Here is a 15,395-nt window from a genome sequence, read left to right as displayed (position 1 = left end):
CTAAAATTAATTGGCCTCCACTGAATACAATCACAAAGGAGGTTCCTCAGGGATTTAGTTATTAAGGTAACTCACTTGGACTATGAACAGTATAAACAATGAAAATAATATACACTCGCTCTCGAGTGCCGCCAGTCTGCATTCTGAGACCACATGAGAAAACCACATGTGATTAACTCTGACCCTTACAAATAAACATGATTGGGACGGATATTGTATCTTCGCCTTTCCAGCAGCCGTGAGTGAATAAATGAAGCCTTTGGACAGATTATTGTTAAATTTGTTTCCATCAGAACTAATGAACAGTAGGCAGGTTTTGTACACTCATATTAAATTGTTACCATATTCTCTGCTATATTTCCTTATGAACTTGAAGAAAACCTCTTCAGCCCATCTATTCTACAGTGATTAACAGAGTAATCCTATCCTCCCCACGTTCCCATCCACTCCCATTAGATTCTAAGCCTTATCTACTGTGAGAGAAAACCAGAATATCCAGGGAAACTCATGCAGTCACAGAGAGAACATGCAAACTCCACACAGACAGCACTAAGGTTGGATTATACCTGGATAACTGGAGCTAAGAGCCAGTAGTTTACCATCTGTGCCGCTGGGCCACAATTCATTGAGAAAGGAAGAGTGCAAGTCAAGTTTACGTTGCTGGAAGGGACATTTAGTTTACTTTAGTTTAGAGATACAGCATGGAAACAGGCCTATCGGCCCACCGAGTTCGCACCGACCAGCGATCCCCGAACATTAACACTATCCTACACACACTAGGGGCAATTTGCACTTGTACCAAGCCAATTAACCTACAAACCTGTACGTCCTTGGAGTGTGGGAGGAAACCGAAGATCTCAGAGAAAACGCACGCGGTCACGGGGAGAACGTACAAACTCTGTACACACGGCACCCGTAGTCGGGATCAAACCAGGTCTCTGGTGCTTCAAGCGCTGAAAGACAGCAACTCTACGGCTGTGCCACCGTGCCGCCCTCGACAGGGAACAATGAGAGATTGACTAAATCAACATCTAGAAGGCACAGTTCAGTTTAGATTATTCTTGTCACATGTACTGAGATACTATACAGTGACAAGCTGCTTTGCATACTATCCAGACAAATTATAGTATACATCAACATAAGTACAAGAGTGAAATAACTGGAGTGAATCTTCCCTCAAAACAGCAGGCAAGCGTGATGTTTAGAGAAAAAAGAAGTGTTGCTGCATTTGATGCAGACCACAAAATGATAAGTAACTTGATGAAGGCCACATGGCCAATCACTCAGGAATGTAAAAGTCCATGGGATCCAAGGAAAGGTGGCGAGTTGAATTAACAGATAGACAAAAATGCTGGAGAAACTCAGCGGGTGAGGCAGCATTTATGGAGCGAAGGAAATAAGCAACGTTTCGGGCCGAAACCCTTCTTCAGACCCTCTGCTTCGTAAATGCTGCCTCACCCGCTGAGTTTCTCCAGCATTATTGTCTACCTTCGATTTTCCAGCATCTGCAGTTCCTTGTTAAACAAATTGAATGAACATTTATTTTTTGAGAGAGAAAACTAAGAGTAATAATTGATGGGTGTTGTTGTTGGTGGAAGGCGGCAGGTTTCCACAAGGCTCATTCCCAGCCTGTGTGGTTGGATAGTGAACACTGCAGGTTGCAGCAGGAAGTAGTGGACTGCTCAGGTGAGAGCCATGGTGACTAATGGGATTCAGAAACGTATGAGGCAGTGCAATTGGCAAAGACAAATGATGCAAGGGATTACACAGTGTAGGAGGAGTAAGTGCAGGGATCTTGGTGGGCATCAGGATAGGCTGGGAACGTGGCTCAGCGGGTAATGAAGATAAACACAAAATGCTGGAGTAAAGCCCCTGTCCCCCTTACATGTCCTTGGCACGTTAATTACGCGACCTCGTGCTCGCGTTGAGCCACGACGGTCCCGCGAAGGTCGCGCGCGATTACATGCGCCCGCAGATCCGTCTGGAGCGCGTGACGTCATTTGAAGATGGACACAAAATGGAGGAGTAACTCAGCGGGACCGGCAGCATCTCTGGAGAGAAGGAATGGGTGATGTTTCGTGTCGAGACCTCTTCAGTCTGAAAGAAGGGTCTTGACCCGAAACGTCACCCATTGCCTCTCTCCAGAGATGCTGCCGGTCCTGCTGAGTTACTCCAGCATTTTGTGTCTATCTTCAATTTTCTTGGCCCCGCTCGGGGAATAGAAGTGGGGGCGGATCCGGACCGCAATGGCCATGAGCCCCAGGCTGAGTTCGGCGATCGTTGGCCTGCTTCTGCTGCTGTTGGAGGTGAGACGTTGCGTCGCGCCAGGGTCTTGGGCCTGTCCCATTTCGGCCGTCAGTTATGCGACAAGCCGTTGGCGCGCAAAGATTTCGTTCGCTATAAATATTTTGGAGCGCCGCGCGATATTGCGCACAACTCCATACCCCTCCGCGCTTCTCAGTGGGACCGGCCCCACGCGGCCATACGATGCCCGTGCGCCTCAACGCGACCATGAGGTCACATAATTTGCGTGCCAAGGACACGTAAGTGGGACAGGCCCTTAACTCAGCGGGACAGGCAGCATTTCGGTCGAGAAGGAATGGGTGACATTTCGGGTCAAGACCCTTCTTCAGACTGAAAGACATGGGAAAGGGAAACGAGATACAGACAATGATATAGAGAGATATACGTGGAACAAATGAATGAAAAATATGCAAAAAAGTACCAATGCTCAAGGAAACAGGGCATTGTTAGCTGTTTGCTCGGTGAGAATGAAAGGCTGGTGTGACTTGGGTGGGGGAGGGATGGAGAGAGAGCTAAATGCAGGGGTTACTTGAAGTTAGAGAAATCAAGATCATACCACTGGGCTGTAAGCTGCCCAAGCGAAATATGAGATGCTGTTCCTCCAATTTGTGTTTAGCCTCACTCTGACAATGGAGGAGGCCTAGGACAGAAAGGTCAGTGTGGGAAGGGGAATTAAAGTGTTTAGCAACCAGGAGATCAGGTAGGTCCAGGCGGACTGAGTGATGATATCTTTGTTCAGTGGGTCATTGCAGGGAAGTTATGCTGGATTTATATCTAAAAGGTTAGGTAGATTGCAGGGTGGAGTGTTCAGATTAAAGATCAAACTAAACCTTACTCAATGGTCGTTGCCAGGGGAGTATGTTCTACACCAAAGCCATCTAGATACAGCACTGCCATGATCCTCTGGGCTGTTCTGGTGTAGTTACACCAATGATGTCAGCTGAGAGTGGAGAACAGAAATAAGGAAGTCTTATTTCCTGCTTTTCAGATACCGATGAAGAAACTGGCCCTGCAGCCAAAACTGGAAAGTGCACCTGAAGAATTTGAGGAAAAGGTTGAATTGTCAGAACTGGACTGGTGGTCAAAGTACTACGCATCTGTGGAGGAGATGGAGGTGAGGTGGAACGGGCAAATGTCTGCCATCTCCACTGAGATGGGCATAGCTGAGTTTGTGACTGCACGTGCTATGGTCATAAATGCAACTCCTTACACAGAGATGTTCAGTTAGAAATCTTTGATCTACCTTTAGCTCCAGCTTAATAGCCATGGAATAAAAGTGTCCACATTCTGAAGTGTGTCACCACAGGTTGTACAGTCTTGTGCCTTTGGCACGATATGTTGCCACTGACTCCAGCAACAGCCATTGACCTCTCACAAGGTTACCTTGATTTTCTCTTATACTCACTAATTTCCGAAGATTAACTGTGACCTGTTTTTAAGAGTCATTCAGCACGGAAACAGGCCCTTTGACCAACATGCACCATCTAAACTAGTCCCACCTGCCCGCATTTGGTCCATATCCTTCTGAACTTTTCCTATCCCTGTACCTGTCCTAGTGTCTTTCATAAAGTGTTAATGTACCTGCCTCAATTTTCTCCTGTGTAGACCTCTCTACCACCCTTTGTGTAAAAAAAATGTTGCCTCTCAGGTTCCCATTAAATCCTTCCCCTCACCTTGAACCAATGTCCTCTGGTTCTTGATTCCCCTAACCTGAGTAAGAGACTGGGAATTCAACCTCTGTATTCCCTTCATAATTTTATACACCTCTATAAGATCACCCCTCATCTTGCGCTGCAGGGAATAAAGTCCTCGCCTGCCCAACCTTTGCCTACACTTAAGTTCTGGCATTGTGCTTGTAAATCTTCTCTGCACCCTCTTCAGCTTACTGTTGCGAACTGAGGGAGATAGTTTTCACACAGAGGGTAATGGGTAAATGGAACGAGCTGCCAGGTGAAGTAGTTGAGGCAGATACAACAACAATATTTAAAATGTGGATAGGTCCAGTATATGGGTAGGAAATGTTTAGAGAGATATATGCTAGGCATGGGCATTTGGGACTAGCTTTGATGGGACGTCTTGGCTGGCATGGGCCGAAGGGCCAGTTACAATGCTGTATGACTCTATATGACTCTGTGACCATCGACTTGCAGAGTTGTAACATGATGTTGCCATTTTAGTACTCGAGGCCCTGACTCACGGAGGCAAGACTGCCAAACACCTTTTTCACTGGGTCTGGAGAGGGTCCAGAGGAGGTTTACAAGAATGATCCCAGGAATGAGTACGTTACCCAATGATGAGTGTTTGTCGACACTGGTCCTGTATTCGCTGGAGCTTAGAGGAATGTGGGGAGACCTCATTGAAACATACAGAATAGTGAAAGGCTTGGATAGAGTAGATGTTGAGAGGATGTCTCCACTAGTAGGAGAGTCTGGAAATAGAGGTCACCAGCCTCAGAATTAAAGGATGGCCCTTTAGAAAGGAGATGAACAGACATTTCTTTAATCAGAGGGTGTGCCACAGAATGCTGTGGAGGCCAAGTCAATGGATATTTTTAAGGCAGAGGTAGATGGGTTTTTGATTAGTACAGGTGTTAGAGGTTTTGGGGAAAAGGCAGGAGAATGGGGTTAGGAGGGAGAGATAGATCAGCTATGATTGAGTGATGGAGTAGACATAATGGGCCGAATGGCGTAATTCTACTCCTATCACTTATGACCTTCTGTTGCCATGAAGTTTTATATTTGTCCCTGTAATGAGGCAATGGTTGTGCTCAAGGCATTGTGTAAAGAGGACAACCCCAGGTGGATTTAACCTGCGGGAGCAGCAGATCCACCTTGGCCCTCACCTGTAACCACTTTCCCAAGAACATACATCAGTCTAATTGGCCTAGAATCTCCTGTATTCTGTCTCCCTCTCTTTCTTTCTCATCTTTCCTAAACAGAGCGTTTACATGGTGGTATTCTAATACTTGGACACCTGATCAAATCTGGAAAGGCTACAATGAATATACCTACTTTCTTCGCAGTTATTCCTTTGAAGAACCTGGGATACAGGCCATCAGCTCCAGGGGATTTGACGATCTTAGATTGCCTAATACTTTTTAGCTGGTGTTGGTGGGCCAGTGTTCTCAGATCATCTCGAGCTGCAGGATAAAGTTCTTCTGTGCCCTTCGCTACAAAACGTTGTGCCACTATTGGGAAGCTGTTTGTGTTTTGTACCATGGAGACAGATGCAACGTATTTGTTCACATTCTGATGCTTCTTTATTTCCGTTAACTCCCAAGTCTTATCCTCTGAGCAGCTGATGTTTGCTTCAGCTGCCCTTTTCCTTGTTACTCATGTGGAAGCCACTTCTGTGCTCTGCGATCATTCTGTAATCATATGACTTCCATCTCACTATGAAACTGGTCTCTTTATTGAACCTGCATTAATTAATTATTCCCAATTAATACACCCAATTAATCCCAATTAGAGCTCTTCAATACTCCCCCAGTGCACTACTGTTCACTGTGAGTGTCTTGCCCTAGTTTGACCTCAAAAAACACCTCAGTGTATTTATTTATCTGAATTAAACTCGTTAGCCATTCCTCGGTCCTCTTGCCCAGTTGATCAAGATCCTGCTATAATTCTTGATAACCTTCTCCACTGTCTACAATATCATTGATATCAATAATATATATCCTGTAAACCAAGGGATATAGTTATCATTGCAACAAATAAAGATTCTATTGTGCTAAAGTGAGAATGAAATATCATTCAGCGAACACAAGAAAGCTAAGGAATGTGGTGCGGATAATAAGGTCCGAATTTGAGGCTTATGGGCCTGTCCCACTTGCGCAACTTTTTCAGCGACTGCCAGCACCCGTCAAAGGTCGTTGCAGGTTGCTGAAAATTTTCAACATGTTGAAAATCCAGCGGCGACCAGATCAAGGTACAATTCTTTGGGCGACCACTCACGATCATACAGGCTTCACCCTGCGACATGTTGCTAATACACGCTGAAAAAGTCGCGTGTGGGACAGGCCCATTAAACACATTTTTGGTGGAGGAGTGGAAGCTTTATCCTGCAGCTAATGGGATCTGAAAACACTGGCCCAATATTCTCAATATCTTAACCTGTATTAGATTTTTGGTTGATATTTTGTTCAGGTCAAATAGCTGCATTTTTGAAATTGTTGGGTGATACATGGACATGTGTGTGATGAAAAAAATACTAACAATGTTTTGTTTTTTAGAAAAAAGAGAAGGAAGAGGAAGAAGAGGAAGTGACTGAGATGGGTAAGTATTATATAGAGCAGGAGAAATAGAGGCCGCAGCAGGCCACTGCCCCTGGAGCCTGCTCCACCCTCAGTCAGATCAAACACCGATACCTTAAACCGTCCAACACTAGGCAGTCTGTGTCATTGGCAACCCATCACCACACTAAACATTAATTTCCAGTCGAGGATAAATAATCAGTTTAGTGTATTGTCACATGTACCCAGGTATAGTGAAAAGCACGACACAAAATACTGGACTGACTCAGCACCTCATATTTCACTTGTACAGCTTATCATACGATACTATATGATAAAACTTTATTCATCCCCAGAGGGAGATTTCTCTGCCAGCAGTCGCAACACACAACAATGTACACAAAACCTTGAAATTAAAAGTGAAAAAAACAGAAAAGGACAAGCGACTGTTGTCTGGCTGCCGTGTGCACAGCGCCTTCACCGGAACATACCGGAACAAGCAAGCGAACGCAAACTTACCCCCGGGGCAGAGGATTCTAAAACTACAGTGCCCCGCCCCCCACACTGGGTTCCCCTTTGTTCTCCCACCATCCCTCACGGCGGTCCCTCCCACGCCAGGTCCTCCATTGTCTTACCCGCCCCTCCCTCATGCTCCACCGCCACTGAGGTTCCCGCTGCTGCTGTGGCACCCATTGCCGCTGAGGCCCCACCACTGCCGAGGCTCCCGATGCCGTCGAGGCTCTAGCTGTCGCCGCTGAGGCTCCTTCGGCCCAGGTAGGCCTCGCTGCCCGGCTTCTCAGCAACGGTGTGAATGTTGACTTCTCCAACTTCAAGTAACCCTTGCTTACCCACTCTCTCCATCCCTCCCCATGCCCAGTACCGTTAGGGCAGTCACGGTGGCAAAGCGGTAGAGTTGCTGCCTTACAGCAAAATGCAGCGCCAGAGACCCGGGTTCAATCCCGACTATGGGTGCTGTCTGTATGGAGTTTGTACGTTCCCCCCGTAACCTGTGTGGGTTTTCTCCGAGAACTTCGGTTTCCTCCCACACTCCAAAGAAGTACAGGTTTGTAGGTTAATTGGCTTGATAAAATGTTAAATTGTCCATGTTGGCGATATGCAGAGTACTGCCCTGTCGATTACAAAATTCAGAAGGTTCAGAAGGTTACTTGAAGTTCGAGAAGTTAATATTCGTACCGCTGGGGTGTAAGCTCCCCAAGCAAAATATGAAGTGCTTTTCTTCCAATTTGTGCTGGGCCTCACTCTGACAATGGAGGAGGCCCAGGACAGAAAGGTCAGCGTGGGAACGGTAGGGGGAGTTAGAGAGAGATAAATTAGCTTGTAGTTGGTGATTGAAGATGATGGTTTATCACCATGACCTCAAGGTAAGTTGGCAATGGGTAATAACTGCTGTTCTTGCCACATCCCAAAACTGTAACAATCATTTGTTAGAGTGCAGAAGAGATTTGCCAGGATGTTGCCCTGAAATTATAAGGAAAGGTTGAATATGCTGGGATAGCTTTTCTAGAGTGTAGGAGGCTGAGGAGTGCTCCTAATAAAGTTATGAGTGATGTCGATAGGATAATAGTAAAAGTATTTTTCTTGGGGTACGGAAGTCTAAATCTAGAAGGTACAGATATAAGATGGGAGGGGAGAAATTTAAAGATCTTGAGCAAGTTTTTCACACAAGTTATAGGGTTTTATTAACACAAGATGTTTATATGGAAAGTGCTGCAGGAAAGATGAGAGAGGCAGAACATGTACAATGTTTGAATGGCGTTTGGACAGATGTTTGCCTGGGAAGGAAAAATAAGTATTATGGTCACATTGTAGGCAAATAGAATGATGGGAGCCAGATACCATGGTCAGCACGGATGAGATAGGCTGTGGGGCTCAATTCTGTGCTGCACAACTCTCTCCTTTCTATAAATTAAACAAAATAGTCCCATCCAACAGGCAAGTTGAGTTTCCGTTACAAGTCTCATCACAAGTTGTCATGTTGGTCAACCTGTTGTCTCCTCAGTTTAACATGTATCACTTGCCCCGGTTATGAGCAATCTCCGTGAGTGGAAGCTGAACCTTCTGGTGTTACTTTGATGCCACAATGATCATTTAGAAGAAATCACAAACCACAGCTTGTCTGCTGGTGTAAAATATGGAATTATGTACTCACTTGCCCACTTTTTAAAAAAAAGATCAAGTCATTGGCGGCACGGTGGCGCAGCGGTAGAGTTGCTGCCTGACAGTGCTTGCAGCGCCTGACACCTGGGTTCGATCGCAACTGCAGATGCTGTCTGTACGGAGTTTGCACGTTCTCCCCATGACCACATGGGTTTTCTCCGAGATCTTCGGTTTCCTCCCACACTCCAAGGACGTATAGGTTTGTAGATTGGTATCAGTATAAATTGTCCCTGGTGGGTGCAGGATAGTATTAATGTGCAGGGATTGCTGGTCGGTGGGCCAAAGGGTCTGTTTCTGCACTGTATCTCTAAACTAAACTAAACTAAACATTATTAAACGGGGCGGGTCAGAGGTTGAGGCTGAAACATCATACAGAGAGTTAAGCAGGCTACCCCTCCCCATCCCCAAGACCATGAGTTCTCAGATAAAAGATTGATCTGAAATGTTAGCAGTGTTTCTCTCTCCATAAATGCCGCAGAATGGCTGAGTAGGTCCACCATTTTCTCTTTTCCTTTCGATTTCTGGTTTCTCTGGTCCTTTGCCGAGCACTCATTTTCCATCTTGATGTTTGCAGATGTTGATCCATTGATGCCATCAACAAGTGATGATCTGGAAAGGGAGTTTATTGCACCCAAGGAACAGCCAGTCACGCGAGGAAAGAACATCATTACAACTTTTCAGGTAAACCCACTCTGTCAGCCTCACACATTCTCACACCATCTCTCTCCGGTGGCCAGGAATTACTCTGGGTTCTCCCTCTATTCCACCAGTACCTTGTATTTTTTGCTCAAGATTCCAGAATGACATATCAGAGCAGCATGGTGGCGCAGCGATAGAGTTGCTACCTTACAGCGGCAGAGGCCAGGGTTTGATCCTGACTACTGTACGTGTGCTGTCTGCATGGAGTTTGTACGTTCTCCCCGTGCCCTGCAAGGGTTTTCTCTGGGTGCTCTGGTTTCATCATAATCATAATCATAATAGTACTTTATTAGCCAAGAAGGGTTTGCAACATACAAGGAATTTCATTTGCCATACAGTCACACCAATGAAGAGCAACAAGACGCCCAAATACATTTTAACATGAACATCCACCACACGACTCCCCCACATTCCTCACTGTGATGGAAGGGAAAAAAAGTTCAATCTTCTTCCCTTCTTTGTACTCCCGCGGTCGGGCCACTCGAACCTTCCGTTGTCTGGGCGATCTTGACTCCCGCAGCCGGCAGTCGAGCCCTCCCCGTTGGTGCGATCAAGCTGCCGCATCGGGGGGGATCTCAGCTCCCCCGCACCGGACAATCGGACCCCGAGTCGGGGCTGTTCGAAACTTCTGCGACTTGGAGCTTCCCGATATGAGTCTCTAGCCGAGACTGCGAGCTCCTCGATGTTCAAATCCACAGGCCGCGGTTGGAGTGTTGATCCCAGGGAAGGGATCGCAGGCTCCGATGGTAAGTCCACGTCCCCGTGGTGGGACTCAAAGTCAGTCTCGAGCAAGACCGCCAGCACCATGATGTTTGGCCGCAGAGCGACCGGAGATACAATCCGGAAAACAATCGCATCTCCGGCAAGGTAAGAGATTTAAAAAAGTTTCCCCGACCCCCTTCCTCAGCCCCACATAAAACAAACTGGAGAACATTAACACAAACTTTTAAAACACACTAAAATAACAAAAAAGACAAAAAAACAGACAGACTGTTGGTGAGGCTGCCGTCCGGTGGAACACCCACCTCCCAACACTCCAAATATTTGTAGGCTAATTGGCTTGGTATAAGTGTAAATTGTCCCTGGTGTGTATAGGATAGTGTTAGTGGTGCGGAGTCAGTAGGCCATAGGGCATGTTTCCATATAATCCTCCAAGATTTTCGCCACCTCCAACGGGATCCCATTACTGGCCACATCTTCCCATCTCCACCGCTTTCAGCTTTCCGCAGAGATTGTTTCCTCCGAAACTCCCCGGTCAACTCGTCCCTTCCCACCCAAACCACCCCCTCCCCAGGTACTTTCCCCTGCAACCGCAGGAGATGCAACATCGGTCCCTTTACCTCCCCCCTCGACTCCATCCTAGGACCCAAACAGTCTTTTCAGGTGAGGCAGAGGTTCACTTGCACCTCCTCCTACCTCATCTACTGTATCCGCTGTTCCAGGTGTCAACTTCTCTACATCGGTGAGACCAAGCGCAGGCTTGGCGATCGTTTCGCTGGACACCTCCGAATCAGTCCGCCTTAACCTACCTGATCTCCCGGTTGCTCAGCACTTCAACTCCCCCTCCCATTCCCAATCTGACCTTTCTGTCCTGGGCCTCCTCCATTGGCAGAGTGAGGCCCAGCGCAAATTGGACGAACAGCACCTCATATTTCGCTTGGGTAGCTTACATCCAGCGGTATGAACATTGACTTCTCTAACTTCAGATAGCCCTTGCTATCTCTCTCCATCCCCTCCCCCTTCCGAGATCTTCCACTAGTCTTACTGTCTCCGACTACATTCTATCTTTGTCCCGCCCCCTCCCTTGACATCAGTCTGAAGAAGGGTCTTGACCCGAAACGTCGCCCATTCCTTCTCTCCAGAGATGCTGCCTCACCCGCTGAGTTACTCCAGCATTTTGTGTCTACCTTCGATTTAAACCAGCATCTGCAGTTCTTTCCTCCACATGTTTCCATGCTGTATCTCTAAACTAAACTCAACTGTATCGTAGGTGTGTGGGTAAAATGAGAATGTGGTATTGAACCACAGTGAACCAAGACTCTTGACAACAGCATCAAAGTCAAGGCTTGCTCTGCTTCTGTTTTCTATGTTTATGGGTTCCAATGCAGTAAGGAAGACTTTTCATCTTGTTGCAGATTTACAACACAGAGCTGGAGAAGGAATACAATAATTTTCAGGATTGGCTTTATATCTTCCCCCTGTACCGGGGAAAAGCCAATGATGATGAATATGAAGATAATGGTGAAGATCGAATTATGGGCAAATGCAAGGTTAGCTCCACTGCTTTTTGCCATCGCATACTTCCAGTGTTTGTCAGGAGCTCATTCAATACACATGAAACTGGAGTATTGTTACCAGGCGACAAATTAAGAGAATGTGATAGAAAATATTTAGCTAGGTTTCAGTGAAGGACGCACACACACACAAGCTGGGCAGAGAAGACAATGTCGCATGGAATCTAAAGAAGAGTCCAACGTTGGATCTCAGATTAGCTCAGGGGCAAAAAGCAAGGGCAAAATGTTTGTATCAAGGTGAAACCTAGTACTCACACCATCGCTGTTTGGAGGCATTTCAATAATTAAGCTTAAATATGTTGGACCTGATAAGGATGTTTGCTGATGATAATTAAATTAATCACATTGCTAACAAAAGGAGGAAAGCCTTGGAGCACAGGAATACATGGATGGTGTTGATTTAGCCTTATTGGAGATGTGAATGCATGGTGACCAGAAAGTCACCATTGAAGAAAATCCACATTACAGAAGAGTGCTGGAGGTGTTCCAACACATAACGATGGATGAATCCCTATGGCCTGATCATGTGTATGCAAGGATATTGCAGGACACCAGGGAAGAAATGATTGGACCTTTGGCAGAGATGTTTGTGTCAGCGACGGTCACAGGTGAGGTGCCAGATGACTGGAGGATAGCTCCAGGATGGCTCTGGAGGATGGCTGATGATACGAAATTAAGTGGAGAAGCAGGTAATGTAGAGAAAACAGGGACTCTGCAGAAGGACTTGGACAGGTTGGGAGAATGGGCAGAGTAGTGGCAGGTGGAATATAGTGCAGCAAAGAGTGGAGTCCTGCATTTTGGTGGTAGGAATAAACTTGTAGACTATTTTCTAAATGGGTAGAGAATCCAGAAATCGGAAGTACAAAGGGACTTGGGAGTGCTGGTGCAGGATTCCCAAAAAGTTAATTTGTAAGTCAAATCGGTTGTAAGGAACACAAACGCAATGTTAGCAAGAGGGCTAGAATCCAAAACCAAAGATGGAATGCTGAAGCTCTAAAGGGCACTGATAATGTCACATTTGGAGTATTGTGAGCAGTTTTGGGCACCATATCAGAGGAAGTATGTGCTGGCTCTGGAGAGGGTCCAGAGGAGGTTTACAAGAATGATCCCAGGAATGAGTGGGTTAACATGTGATGAGCAATTGACGGCACTGGACGTGTACACGCTGAAGTTTAGAAGGTTGAGAGGGGGGACCTCATTGAAACTTACTGAATATTGAAAGGATGGATAGTGTGGATGTGAAGAGGATGTTTCCACTAGTGGAAGAGTCTAAGATTAAAGGTCAGAGCATCAGAATAAAGGGACGTTACTTTAGCAAGGAAATGAGGAGGAATTGATTTCGTTAGAGGGTAGTGAATCTGTGGAATTCTTTGCCACAGAAGGCTGCAGAGGCCAAGTCAATGGATAGATTCCTGATTAGTACAAGTGTCGGGGGTTATGAAGAGAAGGCAGGAGAAGGAGATTAGGAGGGAGAGATAGATCGGCCATGATTGAATGGTGGAGTAGACTTGATGAGCCATATAGCCTACTTCTGCTCCCATCACATATGACCTTATGACCTCTTGTATTATTTAAGAAAGGCTGCAAGGAAAATCCTGGGAATGAAATGGTGGTGAGCCTAAAATCAATGGTGGATAAAATATTGGAGGGGATTCTGAGAGACAGCTTCTCCATGCATTTGGAAGAGCAAGGAGGCATGAGTCAGGTGGCTGGGTCACGTGAATCCCTGAGGGACTGTAGTGGTGCAGGACTGTTCTAAAGAAGGAAACCAGGAGAGCAAAAAGGATGGGAGGGGTGAGATAGCTTTGGCACAGAAGATTACGGTGAACCCAAAAAGATTTTCTGTATATTAAGGGACAAGGAGTGACTTAATAGAGAGTATGGTCCCTTCATTGATACAGTCAGAGTCTTGTTACAAAGTCAGGGAGTTTAAAACTAGAGGGCACAGGATGTGGATCTTTGGTATGCTCTAGCAAAGAGTGAAGACAATGGGTGTATTCACCACACAGGTGAATAAACGTTCAGATATGAAGGTTTGCGGGGTTGGTGCAGGGTCCACTCCATATCAGAGACTCACATAGACACATTCCAGCTCCCATTGTGACCCATTCTGATTCTCCTCTCACACCCATCGACTCCCCCAGAATCTGCCGCATCTCCATTCAACAGGCATTGTCCAGTGGTCAATGAATCTACTGTTCCCGGGACTCTGGGATGTAGTGGGAACCTCAGAATCCCTACTGGATGACGTAGTTGCCCAAACGCTGATGTCCTCACTCGTCATTATCCCAGTACTCCTGTTAGTATCGGCCCGCTGAGTTACTCCAGCATTTTGTGTCTATCTTCAGTGCTGCTTATTCCAGTTGTGCAACGTTGCTACATCACAAATGCTACATGTTAGAACATCTGTCAAACGTTATCACGACATGTTACATTAGTACTATGGCACTGAGTTACTCTAGCACCTTGTTACAAATGTCACACCTTACTATTGCACTGATGCTACTGTTCTGCCATGGCACTATCATGCGTGTTACAATTTCCACATGTTACTCTAGTGCTGTTACTTATGCCTGCAACATGGCAAGTTTTGTCGTATTTGTGTCACACCATCTAACACACGGCAAATGTAACATATTGAACAACAGATCTGACACCACCTCACACCCTTTCACAAGATAAAAGTAAATGGTGCAGCTCATTAACTTTATTTAATTCCATTTATTTGTGGTTTTGCAGGGCTCCCTGCTCATCTACCCAAGTGATGAAGTGGAATCTGATTTAAAGATATTACAGGGAATTCCAACAAACAGGCCAGTCAAGGTTCTGGTCAGGGTTTATGTGGTGAAAGTGAGTACCTCTGTCAACATTTTATGGAAATATTCACTTGGAGACTGTTGTATTGAGATTATAGTGGAAGGAGGCCTCTTCTCCTATTTTTACAATCATTTAATGTTCAATAAGTTTGCTTAAAAAAAGCCTAAAGTTGTAACTTCCAGAAGCAACATTTGTGGATGCTGGGAATGTTAGTGGATATTAGACAATGCTAGAAATACGCAGCAAATCAGGTAGGATCTGTGAAGAGTGGTTAATATTTGTAGTATATAAGGGACGAGGAAACACTTTTTCTCACAGAGAGTGGTGAGTCTGTGTAATTCTCTGCCTCAGAGGGCGGTGGAGGCCGGTTCTCTGGATGCTTTCAAGAGAGAGTTAGATAGGGCTCTTAAAAATAGCGGAGTCAGGGGATATGGGGAGAAGGCAGGAACGGGGTGCTGATTGGGGATGATCAGCCATGATCACATTGAATGGCGGTGCTGGCTCGAAGGGCTGAATGGCCTACTCCTGCACCTATTGTCTATTGTCTATAGGCACAATAAGTATATAAGTTAGTAGTTATAACGTTGATCACCTTCCATCATCACACGAAAAGGCACAGAGTGCTGGAGTAACTCAGCAGGTCAGGCAGCATCTCTGGAGAACATGGATAGGTGATATTTCGGGTCAAAACCCTTCTTCAAAACCATCGGAAGATGGTGTTCTGACCCAAGACGTCACCTATCCATGTTCTCCAGCCATGCTGCCAGACCCACTGAATTACTCCAGCACTTTGTGTCCTTTTATCTATTAACTATCATCTATACTTCTTTGTTTCTACCTTTATCACATTATTTGAGATGCATGGATTTTTA

At 45.8% G+C, this 15,395-nt stretch overlaps 1 protein-coding gene across 1 annotated transcript in view; it reads left to right on the top strand.

Annotated features, from left to right (window-relative positions):
- The window catches only part of LOC116986494 (fer-1-like protein 4), a 119,088-nt gene that overhangs the window by 80,745 nt on the left and 22,948 nt on the right, over positions 1-15,395 (top strand). The window contains exons 31-35 of the mRNA XM_033042076.1: positions 3,293-3,418; positions 6,536-6,578; positions 9,288-9,394; positions 11,548-11,682; positions 14,446-14,556. Coding sequence (XP_032897967.1) covers positions 3,293-3,418; positions 6,536-6,578; positions 9,288-9,394; positions 11,548-11,682; positions 14,446-14,556 — 522 coding nt within the window. The remainder of the gene's footprint in view (positions 1-3,292; positions 3,419-6,535; positions 6,579-9,287; positions 9,395-11,547; positions 11,683-14,445; positions 14,557-15,395) is intronic.

Source organism: Amblyraja radiata, chromosome 23 (assembly GCF_010909765.2).
Source record: "Amblyraja radiata isolate CabotCenter1 chromosome 23, sAmbRad1.1.pri, whole genome shotgun sequence".
Taxonomy (NCBI): domain Eukaryota; kingdom Metazoa; phylum Chordata; class Chondrichthyes; order Rajiformes; family Rajidae; genus Amblyraja; species Amblyraja radiata.
The sequence above is the reverse complement of the archived record's forward strand: the minus strand, read 5'-3'. Positions and strand labels throughout refer to the sequence as shown.